Below are 18,681 nucleotides of genomic sequence, written 5' to 3' on the forward strand. Positions count from 1 at the left end.
CTCATAAAACACAGGGAGTTATTTTGTTTCCTTTTATGGCCCAGAGATTATGATTGGATCAAAGGGCATAAGTCCATTGCATGGTTACCTTAATTCTTAGGATTCTGTACAAATTTATCTTCCCTTAACAAAGTTCATGTTAGGAAACAAAATTGCCTCAAAATTTGGGAACCCAGGAAGCATGGTCCAATCTTGTGCGCTTTGCAACAGTGATTCTTAATCCTAATTCCTGTTAAAATAAATGAAATGATACCCAGATGCTTAATCATGACAGCAAAGAGGAGGTTCTTCTTGGTGAGAGTAGGGCCGGGAAAACCCATGTCACACTAGTTGTTGGTGACAGATTCTTCAGTGGTGGATCAGAATCCAGAGACACAAAGCTCTTTTCATGGACTAGAACACTTTTTAAAAAGTTTTATTTATTTTTATTTTTTATTTTACTCTAAGCTCTGGGTTACACGTGCAGAATGTGCAGGTTTGTTACATAGGTATACATGTGCCATGGTGGTTTGCTGCACCTAACAACCTGTCATCTAGGTTTTAAGCCCCACATGCATTAGGTATTTGTCTCAATGCTCTCCCTCCCCTTGCCCCCCATCCCCCGACAGGCCCTGGTGTGTGATGTTCCCCTTCCTGTGTCCGTGTATTCTCACAGTTCAACTCCCACTTATAAGTGAGAACATGCAGTGTTTTGTTTATCTGTTTCTATGTTAGTTTGCTGAAATGATGGCTTCCAGCTTCATCCATGTCTCTGCAAAGGACATAATCTCAATCTTTTTATGGCTGCATAGTATTCCATGGTGTATATGTGACACACTTTCTTTATCCAGTCTATCACTGACGGACATTTAGGTTGGTTCCAAGTCTTTGCTATTGTAAATAATGCTGCAATAAACATACATGTGCAGGTGTCTTTATAGTAGAATGATTTACAATCCTTTGGGTATATACCCAGTAATGGGATTGCTTGGTCAAATGGCATTTCTGGTTCTAGATCCTTGAGGAATAGCCACACTGTTGTCCACAATGGTTGAACTAATTCACTCTCCCACCAAGAGTGTAAAAGCATTTCTAGAACTCTTAAAGATGGTCTCTAATGGTCATAGAGGTGGGGAGAGTATTTGGGAAGTGCTTTGTAGATAGAAAAGTGTTTGCTTGAGATGTGACTTAAAATGTACATGTTCCCTGCACTCAATCACCACTGTTGCATCTACCCGGAGAAAAGTGTTTTTAAAAAAGTGTCCTTAACCTGGATTCAAAGTACCTGGCCATTGAACCTTCCCTTGTCAATTGCTAGTTGTATGGCAAATCATTTTCTCATCACTAAAATGTTTGCTCTGTCCAACTTGTAGGTCATTGTGAGACTTGAACAAGATAATAAATATAAACCACAACTCAAAAGTAAGGCTTCACAAAGCAACTGCTGCAAACAAACAAACAAATGGAACAAAAATCATACCATAGGATGCAGGATAATATAAATTTTATTAGGAAAGACCAGGTAGGGAGACAATTAAAAGTGATCATGAAAGAGTTTAGTAATCTGGCAGAGGCTACTAAATAAAATGCATATATCTAAAAAGATGATCAATATTGATCATTATAGAGAGTTAGATATGCAGTCTTAAGAATTTTTTTTAAGTTCCATAGGGGCAAAAGCTGATGACCACTTTCTGTGGCTGAGACCATGTATCCATGTCAGTTAGGTGGAGCTGACTGACCACCATCTGGTACATTAACACAGAGGGAATGAAGAAGAATGAAAGTGAGGTAGACTGCATACCTTCAGCAGAATCCCAAGCATGGTAGGAAGAAGATGATCACAAAGTTCAGTGTCAGAATGTTGTTTCTCAGAAAAGCTTAGGAAATGTTTCTTGGTGGAATAGGAACTTTGACAAAATGTTTCAGGAAATATGTCTCTGGTGGGTGGTGGGTCTGCAGCAAGTGGATTAGCAGCAGGAAGGCTGGCAGCAGCTGGAGACACAGCAAGGACTGCAGCAACAGCTGCTGGGGCGGCAACAGGTGGTCCTGTAGCAGGTGGTCTGGCAGCAGGTGGGACGGCAGCAAGGCAGACAACAGCTGGACTCATTGCAGGTTTGGCTACAGCAGCTGGACCCACCACAGGTTGTCTGGCAACAGGGTGTGCTGCAGCAGCTGGTCACACAGGATGGTTGGCAGCAGGTGGATCTATAAATGGTTTGACAGCATGTTGGGTGGCAGCAAGGCTGGCAGCAGCTGGACCCACAGCTTGGCTGGTAGCAGCTGGACCCACAGCAGGTGGGCTGGCAAGAGGTGTTCCTGCAGCAGGTGGGCTGGCAGCAGGTGGTCCTGAAGCAGGTAGTTTGATAGCAAGTCGGGTGACAGCAAGGCTGACAGCAACTGGACCCACAAATAGGCTGACAGCAGCTGGACCCACAGCAGGTGGGCTGGCAGCAGGGTGTGCTGCAGCAGGAAGGCTGGCAGCAGCTGGTCACACAGGTGGGCTGGCAGCAGGTGGTCCTGCAGCAGGTGTTTTGACAGCAAGTTGGGTGGCAGCAAGGCTGGCAGCAGCTGGGCACACAGCAGGAGGGCTGGCAACAGGGTGTGCTGCTGCAGGTGGTCACGGTGGTGGGCTGCCAGCAGGTTGTCCTGCAGCAGGTGGTCCTGCAGCATGTAGGCTGACAGCAAGGGGAACAGCAGTGGGTCATGGTGTCAGGGGTGGAGGGTGGGCTCCTGTTCAGAGGTGAGTTTCCAAGAATCTGGTGACCCCCTTCTAGTATCTGGACCTTTTATACACTGGTTCCCAAATCTGGAACCAATGAGCAGAATTTTCCTGGTTATTATTTATGACATTATTTTTCATAACCTATAGGGAATTGCCCAGGGAGGAAGTGTTCCTTAAGTGTTATGAATCTTCTGAAAATAAATGATTGTTGTACTTAATAATAGATAACCCATAAAAACTTATATCCAGAAGTGAGAGAGGTGATCAACATCAATAGCATCATTTAACTATAAAGTATATATTTTTATTTATTATTTTACCGTTATTATTATCTTAGAGACAAGGTTTCACCCTGTCACTCAGGCTAGTGTGCAGTGGGGCGATCATAGCTCATTGTGGCCTTGAACTTCTGGACTTAAGCGATCCTCCTACCTCAGCCTCCCAGAGTGATGGGATTACGGGCGTGAGCCACTGTGCCTCGCCTGAATTATCATTCTTTAAGACAGAGTACATTGACTGATCCCCTGACAACTGAAACTAACTTGAAGAGGCCAGAACTATTGTCACCACCTACATTTTCCCCTCCAGCACTAGAACATGGTGATTAACTCAAGGTGACAAATGTAAACCATATTTTAAAATATTTTCAGTTAAAATTTATTTTTTATCAAACTTTTCATCTGTGTCACACAAACACAGATTCAATGACAGTAATTCTAATAGTAATAGCAACTCCACTTGGGTATCTCAATTCCTGAAACAGGGGACTGGGCTCAGTTGTAATTGTCGTAATCTTTTCCATGCTGAGCTCCACATCTGTTGATGGCCCTGAGTACAAACATCCCTGGGTACATGATGTTTAGGCTTAGTGGTGCAAAGAAAAGTTTAAAAGCAGTTAGTCAGACAACTAAAATATTTTGCTTTGAATTGCAGTTTAAAAATACAAACACCATTGTGTGTTTTAAATGAAGGAACAAACGGGACGAGAATGACTCCATCATGTGTATTAATGGGGAAAAGACAGAATAAGTTGCACAATATTTTGGATGCTTAGCAATTTCCATATCTGGCTAATCTATTCAAATAAGGAGTTTTTTATTTTCACTGGCAACAAAATGGTCTTTTGATACAGCTTGACTTGCTCTGACTTAAATTGTGGCTAAAAATTTCTGCCATCTCTGCTGCTGAGGCATCCTGACCTTAGCTGTGAAGGTGGACACAGCCTCTGTTTGCTGGTCCAGCATATGGGTAATGGCATTGCCAGTTCATCCCGTAAAATGATCTGGTGCAGTTCATTGAGTCAGAATGAAGTTATAGTGAAGGAGAGGATGGGGTGGAGTATTCTTCACTTGTGTCTCCACCCTGAGAATGGGTTTGGCACATAGTGGGAACCAAAACATGATTATTGAATGAAGAACTTTACATTTACTAGCTTGACTTTTTTTTTTTTTTTGGAGATAGAGTCTTACTCTGTTGCCCAGGCTGGAATGCAGGGGCGTGATCTTGGCTCACTGCAACCCCCGCCTCATGGGTTCAAATGATCCTCCTGCCTCAGCCTCCTGAGTAGCTGGGACTACAGGCACGTGCCACCACTCCCGGCTAATTTTTTGTATTTTTAGTAGAGATGGACTTTCACCACGTTGGCCAGGCTGGTCTTGAACTCCCGACCTCAAGTGATTCACCCACCTCGGCCACCCAAAGTGTTGGGATTACAGGCGTGAGCCACTGCGCTCAGCCCTAGCTTGAAAATTTGGACCAACAACCATTTGTAATAGGACTGGGGAATTAATTAGGGCATTGGTTCAGAAAAGAAACAGAATGAGCAATTCTATTCTGAACAAGTTAAATTTGAAGCCACGTGCCTTAAATGTTTTTTAGCTACTTCATAATTTATAAGTGTGCTGTGCTGATTTCATTAGCAGCTATTTGCTATAATGTACTGGGGTCTTATTTTTTGGGTATTAACATGTCCATGTTTACATCTATTTTAAGTACTGTTTAAATTGAAGGTACTGTGGCTGTGCAGCTCATTCAGGAACAGGAAATTAAATGGTTGGAACACAAAAGAATGACTCGTCCTGTGCTCAGAATATCAAATGACACACTGAAAAGTATATGAAGGAATGGATGAGATGACGCTAAAACAAAAAAGGAAGAAAAATGGTGCTTTTAGGGATAAATAACTGATTAAATGGAAATTACCTTAGCACCCATTTTAAAAACCAAGGCTAACTGCTACAATGTCATGCTTCAATCAGAATATCTGATCATTTTTCTTCAGGTAAGATAAACAATAGCAAGAAAATAACCCAGGTCATGGTGATGGCAAGTCCTCAGCAGGGTAGAGAAGGAAAATTGGAAGGAAGAAGGCTTATGAACTCTAGTACCTTATGCCACTGAAAACCCACACCCAGAACCTCCACCTTCTGACACCATGGTCAGCTCCTGCTGCAGCTCCTTCTGCTGTCACCAGAGGTGTGGTTAAGACCTCTGCCAAGAGATCTGCTGCCATCCCAGCTGCTGCCAGACCACCTGCTGCAAGACCGCTTGCTGCTGCCGCAGCTTCTGTGAGTTCGGTTGCTACCATCCAGTCTGCTGCCAGACCACCAATCTGTGGATCCTGTTGTTGAATTTCATTCCTGACCACCAGCCTGAGTCAACTACCATGTCGAAAACATACTTGTTTTAAGGAGAAGGGTTATCTCTAAGCTGTCTCCCCTGCCTTCAGACAGAGAGGGCTAACTATTTCTAAACAAACAAGTGACCATAGAACTGTGGCTCAGTTAGACCAGAATCCCAAGCCTATGATACCTGCACTTGCTTTGACCTTGATAGTGACTTCCTTATGATACATTAATTATGTCTGCAAAAATATTAATATTTTTGTTGTCATAAGAAGTTGGGCTACATTCAAAGTAAGTGCAAAGAAAAAAACCTGTTATAAATAGACAGGAAGGTGATAAAACTGCAATCATAGCAGAGGCTTTAAACATACTATTTCAAAAATGGTCATTTGAAGAAGAAAAGTAAACAAAGATATGGAGAATTTGAATAAAATCATTATCAACTTAGACACAATGGATATTTTTATGCCATTTTATGCCTAACAAACTGAATTTTCATAATTTTTATATATACCCCAAATAGTCATAAAATATGTCCATAAAAATATATTCTAAATATGTTCTTGTATCCTTCCTTCCATCCCCTCTTCCCTCCTTCCTGAATAACTCAGTCTGAATGGAAAGTAGGTGTCTGCATGGGATAGGGATGGCCTAAAGAGATAACATTCTTAATTTCTTTTTTTAAAAATTAATGTCATCTTGCACTTATAGAAAAATTGCAAGAATAGGTCAAAGAGGTTTCTTTGGTGATAAAAAGAAAGTGATGCTTCACTGCCTCTGAGCACTAGTGTGTGTTGCCTACATCAAGGGCTTTCCCCTCCGTAAACACAATAGAATTTAAAATCAGGCTCTATTCTTGCAAACAATGTTGCAAAGAATACCCTTGAACTTATATCTTGGAAGGTATGTATAGGTGCATCTGTTGAATACATTTCTAGAAGTGAAACGGCTCAATCAAAACACACGCACATTTCAAAATATGGTAAATTAATTTAAGATACTGTTAAATTTCAGATTCTGTTAATTACCATCTAAAGAAGTTGCCTCAATTTAGATCCCTGCCAACTGTGCATTAAAATGTCAATGTCTTTATAATTTCACCAATTTATTAAAGTTTTTAAACTTAAATATTTTACATTTGTCATTACAAATAGCAAGTATTCACTGCCGTATCCCCAGAGCATGCAGTAGAACCTGGCACACAGTAGGTATTCGGTAGATGGTTTGATGAGTGCATAAGTTGTTCAATTAAAATACCTTAAATTATGAGTGAGACTAAACATCTTTCAGAAGCTCAAAAGGCACTTAAATTTCTTTTTTTAGTGAAATCACTGTTAATATCTTTTACTCAATTTTCTGTTTGGTTGTTGTTGTTTTTCTCATTGGGTTGTAAGAGGTATTCATGCATTAAGAAATTTAGCTCATTTATTTGTAGATTGGTTAAGGTATTATTATTTACTTTCAGCTTACTCTTTAGCCTTCTTGTTTTTCAATCAGGCATTTGAGTTTTTTTCTGTTGTAAATTTTTTTCAATCCTTTTCTTCATTGCTATTAAGTTTTTCTGTATTAGAAAATCCACTCCACTTCTAATACTTTAAGACAATTTCTGCTGTTTTCTTCTAGTTGTTTCACAGTTTATTTTTCTCAGAAGAATCTTCAGAAAACAAGAAACATCATCCCATTTGAGGACTGCTGTGAGACACACAGTTTTCAGGATGACACACAGAATGCTGAGTTCCAAGTGATCTGTCACCTGACAATCGACTGGATGAGTAAGATTACAAGTCTTTGAAATTAAATGACACATTAAATTAACTGAAGACAAGAGGAGGAGGAAAGACTGGATTGGCTAAACTCTAACACAGAGAAAGAATAAAAGTGCATTCCACCTTTTATACAGATTTTTTCCCACAATTAGCTAACTTGATAATTGCCTATCTATTAAGATAAACAATAACAAGGAAATAGCTTCTACATGGTGACAACAGCTCCTCAGCTGAGTATAAAAGTGGACATGGGATAAGGAGATTCCCACATTCGAAAAACTCACTGTCTTAGAAACCTACCTAGAACCTCCACCCTCTGACACCATGGTTAACTCTTGTTGTGGCTCTGTCTGCTCTGACCAGGGCTGTGATCAAGGCCTCTGCCAAGAGACCTGCTGCCGCCCCAGCTGCTGCCAGACCACCTGCTGCTGCCCCAGCTGTGTGGTATCCAGCTGCTGCCGCCCATCCTGCTCTCAGACTACCTGCTGCCAGACCACTTGCTGTCGCCCCAGCTGCTGCCGCCCAGTCTGTTGTCAGACCACCTGCCGCCCCAGCTGTGGTGTGTCCAGCTGCTGCCGCCCACTCTGCTGTCAGACCACCTGCCACCCCAGCTGTGGTGTGTCCAGCTGCTGCCGCCCACTCTGCTGTCAGACCAGCTGCCACCCCAGCTGTGGTGTGTCCAGCTGCTGCCGTCCACTCTGCTGTCAGACCACCTGCCGCCCCAGCTGTGGTGTGTCCAGCTGCTGCCGTCCACTCTGCTGTCAGACCACCTGCTGCCGTACAACTTGCTGCCACCCCAGCTGCTGTGGATCCTCTTGTTGAACCTCATATTGGACTATCAACCATGAGCCAGTCACCATCACATGATATGAAAGTGTCATTTATATCAACTTGTCCATGTGTTAAATGGCCATCAGCTTTATTATCCTGTTATTCCACTAAGTAACTGGTGAAAGGGCGTCCATCTACATTTAATACCACTCATTTTTCCCGTGGATCTCTTCCCAGCATTCAGACCTCAGATGCATGATGCAGTTAGACTAAGCCTCTAAGTCTCTGACTGTTATGCTTGATTTGACCTTCAAAATTACATATTAACTCTTCTTCAATAAATATTATCTTAATATCAGTAATTCTTTTATCTTTTTTCAATTTTTTTGAGAATTAGTTGTCAGTTTATTTTTTAGCATTACTTCTCTCAAGATAAAGACAAATTTGGGTTCCTACGACCAGGAAAGAAAACTGATTTTGTAAATATAATGTAATGCTTATATTATAGAAAGGACTTCATAAATTTTTCAAAATAAGATAACTCGCTGTATTTAACTAACAAAAGTTTCTTATTCAGTCAATGAAATTATTGATCATCTGTCATGTTCATTGCACTGTTGGGCTCTGGAGATCACATCAAGATATGTGAGGCACAGGAGCTTCCTAAAAGGAGCTCACTGTCTAATCTTGGAAATAAGAGGAAAGAGCAAAGTAGATAGATTATGCTGGGTAGTACTGATCAGAGGAGAACTTTCTGTCTTGGGGAAGAGTAAGACATTAGGAATATACATATACACACATTTAATAATAGAATGAGTTAAGTCAGTACAGCGAAGATGTGCAGGTCACAGACCCATGAAATGAAGAGGAGGAAAATATAGGAAAATGTTTACATTCTTATGAGGACAAGACTGAGATGAGCTAAGAAACAGTTGCTGTTGACCAAATGTGGTGGAAGTTAAACCTCACTGGCCTCATCCCATCACCTCTATGTTAATGGTACTATACTAAAAGTCATAGGCAAATGAGAAAGCTCTTAGTCAAAGATGGAGCCACACATGGACAAGGGAATATCCTCTTTGGGGAAGAGTCGGGGAGGAGTTGGGTAAGGGTTTGAATGGTAGGCAATGATAGAGTTGTAAAAGAGAAGGACTCAGGCTGTAATTTTAAGCTGTGAGCTAAGAATGCACTCTTGGGATATGCTTAGACCCTACAGCTTTCTTGTATCTCGGGTAAACTTGGTCATATTCAGACAAGCAAACCATATGTCTCCTGTAGCCACATGGCTTTGCTTGTTCTGCCTGATGTCACTTCCACATGAAAAAAATATATACTTCAGCAAAATACAAGAGTTAATAGAATAAAAATTATCCTCAGGAAAGGACCAAAAAAATTATAGATGTTCTAAAATGGGGAAATAATACTCTTTTCAATAATGATAATAATCATGAAGGATCATAAAATATGGGCAGGAGTGCAGTAAGCAGTAATGCCAAGGCTGTCAAGGTGAAGCACAGATGCAGTGGAAGATCATTGCAAATGATGGGGGTGCCACTCAGCTGATGGGTAGACAGCAGGAAGGTAAAGCGAGAAATACTGGTAGATTTCTCATTTTCATTGGTATAATTTATACCTAAATACCAATTACTGTCCACACTTGTCTGGGATAGGCAAAGCAAATTGTCAAGAAATGTTATCTGTTTTGTCTTTACAGCGTGTGTCACCGTGTTTACAGCAGCCTCTCATCTCCCCATGACAAGTGAATGTTTTACCCAAGGCAGCCTAGCTCCAAGGCAGCCATCTGGTTGTTTCCTCTGCTCTTTAGCAACTACTTTCCCTTTTGGAAGTTCAAACTTATCACAGTTTCTCATGTCTTTGAGATAATTTCCATTCCATAACCAAATAATATCAATAGGCCCAAGAGTTAACGACTTTAGTTAGAAGCAAAATTTAGACAAGGACGAAGAAGAAAATGGCAAAAATTAAAGTACATTATCATATCAGTAGAGCAATATAGCATTAGTGTCATAAAGAAAGTCACATTCTTTTTATTTTTTTGAGATGGAGTCTCACTCTGTCGCCCAGGCTGGAGTGCAGTGGCGCAATCTTGGCTCACTGCAAGCTCTGCCTCCCGGGTTCACGCCATTCTCCTGCCTCAGCCTCCTAAGTAGCTGGGACTACAGGCACCCACCACCGTGCCCAGCTAAATTTTTGTATTTTTAGTAGAGACAGGGTTTCACCGTGTTAGCCAGGATGGTCTCGATCTCCTGACCTCACGATCCACCTGCCTCGGGCTCCCAAAGTGCTGGGATTACAGGCATGAGCCACTGCGCCCGGCCAAGTCTTTTAAGAGTTTCTTAACCAACCTTCTATTTTCTTTCTGGATGAAAGAGTTCTAACATTTTAGTCTTTCTTGTAAGGGTATCGCTCTATTCTTATGAGAATCTAAATACACTTTTCTGGGTAAACATTAGCTTATGTCTCAGTTAAATTTTGAAATGAACATAGGCACGAAACAGGCAAGATGTGTTGCCAGAAGTATAAAAATGCAGGTTGTATTTATTCCTGTGGCCTATCTAATTATGGCTAATATTTGGAGGACTTTGGTGCATTCAGCACTAACCTAGTAATATGGTTGTTGGGAAAAATAATTTTTGAAGAGTTTATATCACTGTTTTAAGTCATAATTTATGTTAGACAGAAATGTCTTTCGGGTATTTGTGGCTGGGTATTTTACTTTGAATTGCTTCTCTCCTAGGAGGAGCATGTAGGGAAAATTACTATATCTTATAGGATCCATACTCTTAAAAATGGGATTTTACATGACTGAACCTGAGGACAATTATAAATTTTAAAAGATAAGCATGAACATGGATAGGAGGGATAAAGGATAACAATGAGTCATCAAGTAAAAGGGAATCAAAAAAAAGTCATAAATGTATAGGTTTGTAAACTGGAAGTCACGTTAGAGATATCTAACCCAGAGATTTTCAAACAGTGAAGTTTGCCATTGAGTAGAGCCCAGAAATTGACTTAAAAGTCTATACATGGCTCACGCCTGTAATCCCAGGACTTTGGGAGGCCGAGGCAGGGGGATCACGAGGTCAGGAGATCGAGAGCTTCCTGGCTAACACGGTGAAACACTATCTCTACTAAAAATACAAAAAAATTAGCCAGGCATGGTGGCGGGCACCTGTAGTCCCAGCTACTCAGGAGGCTGAGGCAGGAGAATGGCGTGAACTGGGGAGGCAGAGCTTGCAGTGAGCCAAGATAGCGCCACTGCACTCTGGCCTGGGCAAAAGAGCGAGACTCCGTCTCAAAAAAAAAAAAAAGTCTATACGAATTAATTATATCCTAAAGCTGGTGTCTTAAAAGCAGTATGGAAAGCATTATTTCAAATATACTGTAAAACAGGTAGCCAAATTCAGGAATAAACAAAGAAGGAAAGGGAAAAAAGGAAGAAAGAATAAAAGAGATTAATGAAAGATGTACAGAATGAAGAAAAAAAGGAGAGATTTTCATTTGTTAAATCAAAACAAATTTCATCCAGATAAAATATTCAACATAAAAATGAAACCGTTCAGTGGCCACACCTAACCGTGGATCCCAGCCAGTAGCCACAGCTGCACAAAAGCCCAGGCAGCAGTCCCACTGAACCTCAGGGCCTGGGCAGGAGTTTTACTCACCCAGAGACCCCCAAGAGTAAGCCCTGCCTGTTCACAAATGCTACCAGCTTCCTCGTCCAGAATCCCAGGCTGAATTGACTGCTGAGAGTCTTTCCCTGCCGAAGGGAACTTGTAAAGTGTGGAAGAGGAGAGTGTGTCCTCAGAGGCACAAACACCAATGTAAGATTGCAAGGATTTTACACACACACACAAACACACACACACTGAAATGTTATTAGCCATGAAATGAAGAAAATCCTGTCATTTGGGACAACATGGATGGACTTTGAGGACATTATGCTAAGTGAAGTAGGTCAGACAATGAAAGACATATAATCTCATTTACATGTGGAATCTAAAAACTCATAGAAACAGAGGGTAGAATGGTGATTGTCAAAGGTTGTGGATGGAGGAAATGAGGAAATGTTGATCAAAGGGAGAAAATATTCATTTATAAGAATAGGTTCTGAGGATCTAATGTACAGCATGGTGGCTGTAGTTAATTACAATGTATTATATATTTAAAATTTGCTGAAAGACTAGATCTAAAATGTTCTCACTATACACACTCAAAAAAACGGTAATATGTGAAGTGGTGGAGGTGTAACTAATTTGATCACGACAATAATTTCACAATATATACATATCAGAGCATCAGAGTGTACACCTTATATACATACAGTTTTATATTTCAATTATAGCTGAGTAGAGGTAGAAAAAATGAAATTGTTAAAGTACTAGAAGAAATCGTGAGAGATTCCTAAACATAATCTAAATTTATCTTAAGGAAAACACACACACACACACACACACACACACTCTCACACACACTCACATCATGAAGAAAAATAGTCAACATAAAGTGATCTCTACTGAATCATCAGCAGGCACCAATCGTCACGGCTTCTCAAGGGCACGATTCTTTTCCAGAATACAAGGTCTCCTGGAAATCTTAGAGTTGTTCTCGCACACCACCATGGGGCTCACAGGGTCTTAATCCCACAGCATCATGGAACCCACTTTCATCCCTCAATAAAATATGATGTCTGGGTACATCAGAGCCAGAGAACAGTGCAGGCTCAGAACACCAGCCAGCGCACCAAGCAGGGGTTCACTTGGGAGCCCAAGTTGTTTTCATTCTGCTTGAATCACCTGGAAATTAGGGCCAGGGCAGGAGTAGGAACTGGCTTGGAACATAGCAGCATCATAAGAACACCACAATTTGATTTATTAGACTTATAAGCACCCGAGAGCAGAAAGGGAATCTCCCTCATTCATCCAATCCCCTCCATCTGGTTCTTGGATCTCCCTCAGAAACACCAGCTTACACTGAAACTCCTCCCCTGATTATCTGCAGAGGCTGCCCAGTTCTTAAAACATTTCTATCACGGTAAGTTAGACATTTTTCCACTCCCTTCCCTGGGTTCCTTGACTCCTCAGGGTGGGGAAATACATATATATTTATTAACTGATGAGTTAATGAATTGACAACATTGCACATTTTTGAAACAATAGTCAGCCATCCCTACATGAAAAAATATAGGCTGATATCCTTTGTTCTTGATACCTGTTTTCTGCTTTCTTTCTCTCTTTATTGATTTATTTTTTGAAAACAAAGATGTAAAGTGTGAAATTGGATCAACAACTTCTATAAGGAAGCAGCAGAGTATAGGGCATCTTCAAGGCCCAACAATTCAACAGAGAAAGCAAGAGGGCTGGGAGTGAATTAGAGCAAGAAAAAGATACTGAGTCATCTAACTTGGGTTGGCCAGAAAATTTTGGAACCTGGAGAGATGAGTTCATGTGCCCTGTTAGAGCTAGGAAGGCAGAAAGGCAAAGTCACAAGGAAAATCTGCCCCAGGGAGCAAAAAAATGAGGGACTTGGACCTTTAAGTACAGCTGTTCTCTGAAGCCAACATTCCCCAAGAGGCCCTGAATCTGAATTTTGGAGAGTTGTTTCTGCAGAAAAGGAAACATCAAACTTTCACAGCTTAGTTTTCCACCTTAAAACAGCTCTGTATTTCTCATCAGAAGGTCTAGAAAATGGGTCACCATTCAGAGTGCGGAAGATAGAAAAGTGATAGGTCCTACAGTGTTCTTGTTCTCACACCAGTGGTCATCTGTTTCGCACTGAAATCTGTTTCACACTGAAACCTTCACAGGCCATCTGACCCATAATGAAGGAGCCATCAGACTGAAATGCAGCTTTATCCTCCTGAGTCACCAGAAAGAGTCATGGGCCTGTAAGAACAGTAATCACCCAAGAGTAGTCATGATGTGTTAAGCAAATGAGACTGAAGCACGTAGTATGTGCTTACAGGCAGATGTCACATGGCTGCTCTAGGAGGAAGCTACAGTAAGAGAGACACAGGAGGTGGTTCAGGAAGAGCTGAGCTAAGGAGTCCTAACACATTAGGGAAAGGAGATAGTGTTTCCATCTATGTGGATAAGTTAACCAGAACAACAAACTTGCCTAATTTGATAATTGCCTACATATCAGGACAAACAATAAGGAAAGAGTGCTGCATCTGATGACATCAGGCCTTAGCAGGGTATAAAAGAGGATCTGGGGCAAGGAAACTTCCAAACCTTCCAAACCCACCTTCCTGGAAATCCACCCAGAACCTCCACCCTCTGACACCATGGTCAACTCCTGTTGTGGCTCTGTGTGCTCTGACCAGGGCTGTGGCCTAGAGAACTGCTGCCGTCCCAGCTGCTGCCAGACCACCTGCTGTAGGACCACCTGCTGCCGCCCCAGCTGCTGTGTGTCCAGCTGCTACAGACCGCAGTGCTGCCAGTCTGTGTGCTGCCAGCCCACCTGCTGCAGCCCCAGCTGCTGCCAGACCACCTGCTGCAGGACCACCTGCTGCCGCCCCAGCTGCTGTGTGTCCAGCTGCTGCAGGCCCCAGTGCTGCCAGTCTGTGTGCTGCCAGCCCACCTGCTGCCGCCCCAGCTGCTGCCAGACCACCTGCTGCAGGACCACCTGCTACCGCCCCAGCTGCTGTGTGTCCACCTGCTGCCGCCCAACCTGCTCTAGTGGCTCTTGCTGCTGATGCCCTCACCTACACTCACCTGCCTTTATTAACCAGCATTCTTGATATGGTCCACCTGTGAACTGAATCATGCAAGGCCAATTGGACAACCTCAGTTCCAACCAATTCTTGGATTGAGTTTGGCCTCCAAATATGCTCACCAAACACTATGTTGCTACCCTCTACCAAATGAATACAAGTTTGAATTTTCTCTGAAATATGTCAACCCCATGTTCCCTGAATTGAAATATTTGCTCTCTACCATAATTTATCACATGGAGCTATTCCTTTATCTTAAATAAATTTTAATTTTTGAGGCATACAAATAATATACGGGCATTGTGTCTCATTTTTCCTTCTTGAATTCTCATCCTTACCTGTCAAATTTTCTGATGTTCTTCCCTGCAGAGGGAGAATACCACAGCAGATGATATCAGGGGCTCCATCTCTATCCTATCAGCACTCTCCATTCAAATATAGGAAAATGGTTCCTTAGAGCAGGCACCTGGAACTCTCTACCTGAGGACTTTCTCTGGATAAAGGAGCAAACTCTGGGCTGGAGACTTAAAGCCTCTAGGAACAGCACTCAGAGAATGAGTGGGAGTTGGTAATATATGCCCTGGCTTGTTTCCCTCCAGTGGGGGGTATGTCAAACCAGTCTTCCAGATGTCGTCAGCAGGATTTATTCCAGATGCCTGCAGGAACATTCTGATCATGAACTCACTCTATAATGACTTTCCCTCCTTCCCAGGGTCATTCTTCAAGTTTCCTCCAGTGTTTCTTGGGTTAATCGTCCAAATATACCACATGTTCTCAGATCCTCTTTTGTGGGTTTGCCCCAGAGAGCACACAATCTAAAACAGCAGCATTCCTAATCTCAGTATTAGTGTCCTTCAAAGTGTTTTTGTACAATATGAATGGTTACCACAGATTTTGATCAACTCTTGAGTTTACTGTCACCTGAATGGACACCTCTGAACATTTTGCTGTTTTTTTTTCTTTTCAATTTTTGCGCGTTACAATTTTTTTCTATTATTTGTTCCTTTACTTTTTTGGTCTTCTTTTAAGAATTTTAATTTTTAAAGTTTTTATTTCAATATGCATGTTTGCTTTTAAACTAGTTGTCTTTGATTGTTTTTTTCTTCACATCGTTTTATCTGAGGGATAGGACACAACCACCGTGTTGGTGATTCTTATCCTAAAAAAGGCTGTATTGAAAAAGGTTTCACTCTGAGCCATGCCGCTAAGTTGGAGAAACCAAAGAAAGATCTAAAACAGGATGTTTGCGCAAGTGACTTTTATAAGAACATGCTCTCAGGAGAAATCAGTAAGGAACTGTCGGAAACAGAATAAGATTGTAGAAGAGGCTAAGCCCAAAAGGATTTTATTGTCATTTGACCCCACAGGAAGCTCTAGAGTGTGAATGGTATTACAGACCCATCTTTCTGAGAGGTAAGGTGGTTGGAACTTTACAATCCTACATCAGTTACCACTAGCTATGGCCCACCCTGTGGGAGAGGAACAGGATGCAAAGAGGGCAGAATCCTCCAGATGAGGTGGCTCCTGTAAGCTGAGGACAACTATCTGGAGAAGTATGCGGGTGAACAAAGGGAGCTGCTGGCTGTCCTACTTACACTAGCTTGGGGATGGGGGTATCTTTCTGGTAAATGGGATCAGGATAGGGAGCCCTGTAGTCCACCTCTGGCACTGCTCAGCTGCAGCTATTTCTCTCATTAGGCTCACTCCAACTGGTTGGTCACAGTTTCTAGAGAAACGTATGAGAGGAGGGGTCATGGGCACCCCTGCTTCTGGTCTAGGTCACTTGCTTGGTAGGGTAACCCGAGTCCTCATCCTGAGAGCTCTAAGCCTTGGTTACTGTGTCCTTATCAGGCTTGAGCCCTTGAACTTGCTCATATGCAGTCAAGGCTGGAAATAGAACCACCAGGCATGCCCCAGGGGATCACTTAAGTGCTAAATAAATTCCTCCCTGTCCCCATTGGCATAGCAGCAGTCCTACTTCCTCATGATGATGAGGCCAATTGCCTGTGGCAACAGCTCTTTTCTTTATGTGCTTTTCTCCAGCCAAAGTGATAAGGTAACAACCATAGCTTTAATTCCAATCAAATCCTTACTATGCCCCCTCGAGGTGGCTCCTCCCCTCTTGGAGCCAGGACCTCTCCATAAAACTTACAGTTATTTGGGAGGGAGCACAAATTCCCTTAAGCGGCTCACAGGGCATGAAGGTGAGTGAGCAACTCCTCTGTCCACACTTTGGTTTTCTGTATTAATGTATTTTACCCGTTGTGGACACAGTACCATGTGATGGTGATTGGTGTAATAATTCTTACTGCATCCTGAAGAACAGCGCTCCACCTCACAGGGTGTCATCTCCAAGCTGAGACCTCCATTATGGCTTCAAGAGGTGGTTGCATCACACTACCCGTTCAGCTGTTTCTGGATGGTGCAGCATAAAGTATACTGTGGATAACAGGGTATCTACAGTTACCTGCCCATTGCCACACACCTTGTGCTCCATATGGGGTTGATCAGTCAAAGGTGAAGTTAGGTAGGATTCCACACTGCCACATCAAGTTCTCTTGGGCCCCCATATAACGGTGCTGGCTGAGGCACTGCAAGCAGAAAATGCAAGCCCATCACCTGACTGTACGTCAATTCCATCAGCAGCAAGTAATTGGCTGATCCCTTCATAGGATGGTACCTTACGAGGGACTCAGGGCCACTCTCTTGCTGGCAGGTCAGATATTCAGCAGTGGTGTCCTGGTATGCTCTAGACAGGACGCTTAAAAATATTACCAGCGTGGCAGCCTCTGGAATCCTTGTCTCTTCTCTTCTAGAGCACATGGATCCTTAGCAAGGTCTCCACAGTATTCACGTTTTGTGTTCATCAAATCTGATTCACATGACATTATCAATATTGTGGATCAACATGCTGTATTGTAGGATGCTCACAATGCCTAGATCTTTTGCGACTATACTGTGACAAAGATCAGGAGAATTACCATATTCCTAGTTCAGCACAGAGTGTCAACACCACTGTCTGTTCCAGGTGAAATGGATTCACTTCTGATGCTGCTTCCTGGTGGTTATTGAAAAGGATACATTTGCCAGTTTGGTTGCCATACACCCCATATTGGAGACTGTGTTCATTTGTCCCAGAAATGATTCTACATGCATCAATCGCATTGGCTATAATTAGATTTTTATTTGACAGAGTTTGTGTTCATCCACTGTCATCTGCCATGATCTATGTGGGTTTTGTTGGGTCTGAACTAGTGAATCATATGAAGGTGGTATTCATCTCTCCTGCATTTGTAAGTCTTGAATATGTCTCTAATTTCTTGCTTCTACCCACTCACTTGCGTGGAGAATGTGTGAGAGGTCCCAAGCAATGTCACGAGCTCCCATTGGGCCTTTCCTATTGTAATAATTCTTACTCCATAGGTCAAGGAATGTTATCGGTGAACTCTACATTGGAGAACTGGGTAAATGACCACATGAGGGCCTGTGCACCCTGTGAAACTACTGTAAGACTAACCCGGATCAAGACTCCATTTATTTTCCGACCATCATTATGAGATCCTAATGGGGTTTGTGTTCACATTTTGGGTTTCCAACTGTCAATGTCAACTCAGATCTGGTATCGAACAGGATCCAAATGCATGGGGATTCCACTTTCCCCTGAGAAGATGGCTGTGGGTATTTATGGGAAAGGACTAGTGAGGCTACTATTTGCTGTGACCCCGTTTTTGGGAGGACTGGCCTCTCCTTCAGTTGATACATTCTAGGTCCAATAATCAACTCACATCTGGAAGCCGGATAAAGGATTATGAATTTCCATTGGAGCAACTTATCTTTTTGCTTGTTTAATCTTAAGCTGTTGAAATATACACATACACAGGTGGAGATACAGATATACAGTTGGCCCTCAAATGAGACAAGTGTTATGGTGCCAATACCCTGTGCAGCCAGAAATTAAAGAATAACTTTGACTTTCCCAAAACTCAGTTACTAATAGCCTATTGTTGACCAGAGCCTTACTGAAAACATAAACAATCAACAGACATTTTATGTGTTATATGTATTGTATTCTGTATTCTT

General features: G+C 42.2%; 3 protein-coding genes across 3 annotated transcripts; 2 read left to right on the forward strand and 1 right to left on the reverse strand.

The window, feature by feature from the left end:
• Nucleotides 1-1,466: 1,466 nt before the first annotated feature.
• KRTAP9-1 (keratin associated protein 9-1) lies at nt 1,467-2,727 on the reverse strand. The gene has a single exon (XM_019026638.4). The coding sequence runs from the start codon at nt 2,685-2,687 to the stop codon at nt 1,950-1,952; it is 738 nt and encodes a 245-aa protein (XP_018882183.4). The 5' UTR covers nt 2,688-2,727; the 3' UTR covers nt 1,467-1,949.
• Nucleotides 2,728-7,339: 4,612 nt separating this feature from the next.
• KRTAP4-1 (keratin associated protein 4-1) lies at nt 7,340-8,221 on the forward strand. The gene has a single exon (XM_055388158.2). The coding sequence runs from the start codon at nt 7,419-7,421 to the stop codon at nt 7,914-7,916; it is 498 nt and encodes a 165-aa protein (XP_055244133.2). The 5' UTR covers nt 7,340-7,418; the 3' UTR covers nt 7,917-8,221.
• A 5,881-nt stretch (nt 8,222-14,102) lies between these two features.
• On the forward strand, nt 14,103-14,907 carry LOC129523541 (keratin-associated protein 4-2). Its single transcript, XM_055388159.2, has one exon. It carries the CDS (start codon nt 14,173-14,175, stop codon nt 14,581-14,583), a length of 411 nt encoding a protein of 136 aa, XP_055244134.1. The 5' UTR covers nt 14,103-14,172; the 3' UTR covers nt 14,584-14,907.
• Nucleotides 14,908-18,681: the final 3,774 nt, after the last annotated feature.

The sequence above is a fragment of the Gorilla gorilla genome, chromosome 4 (assembly GCF_029281585.2).
Source record: "Gorilla gorilla gorilla isolate KB3781 chromosome 4, NHGRI_mGorGor1-v2.1_pri, whole genome shotgun sequence".
NCBI classification, from domain to species: Eukaryota; Metazoa; Chordata; class Mammalia; order Primates; family Hominidae; genus Gorilla; species Gorilla gorilla.

Excerpts from the sequence above, each read along its gene's own strand:
- KRTAP4-1 (XM_055388158.2), top strand. The coding sequence starts at position 7,419 with ATGGTTAACTCTTGTTGTGGCTCTGTCTGCTCTGACCAGGGCTGTGAT.
- LOC129523541 (XM_055388159.2), top strand. The coding sequence starts at position 14,173 with ATGGTCAACTCCTGTTGTGGCTCTGTGTGCTCTGACCAGGGCTGTGGC.
- KRTAP9-1 (XM_019026638.4), bottom strand. The coding sequence starts at position 2,687 with ATGACCCACTGCTGTTCCCCTTGCTGTCAGCCTACATGCTGCAGGACC.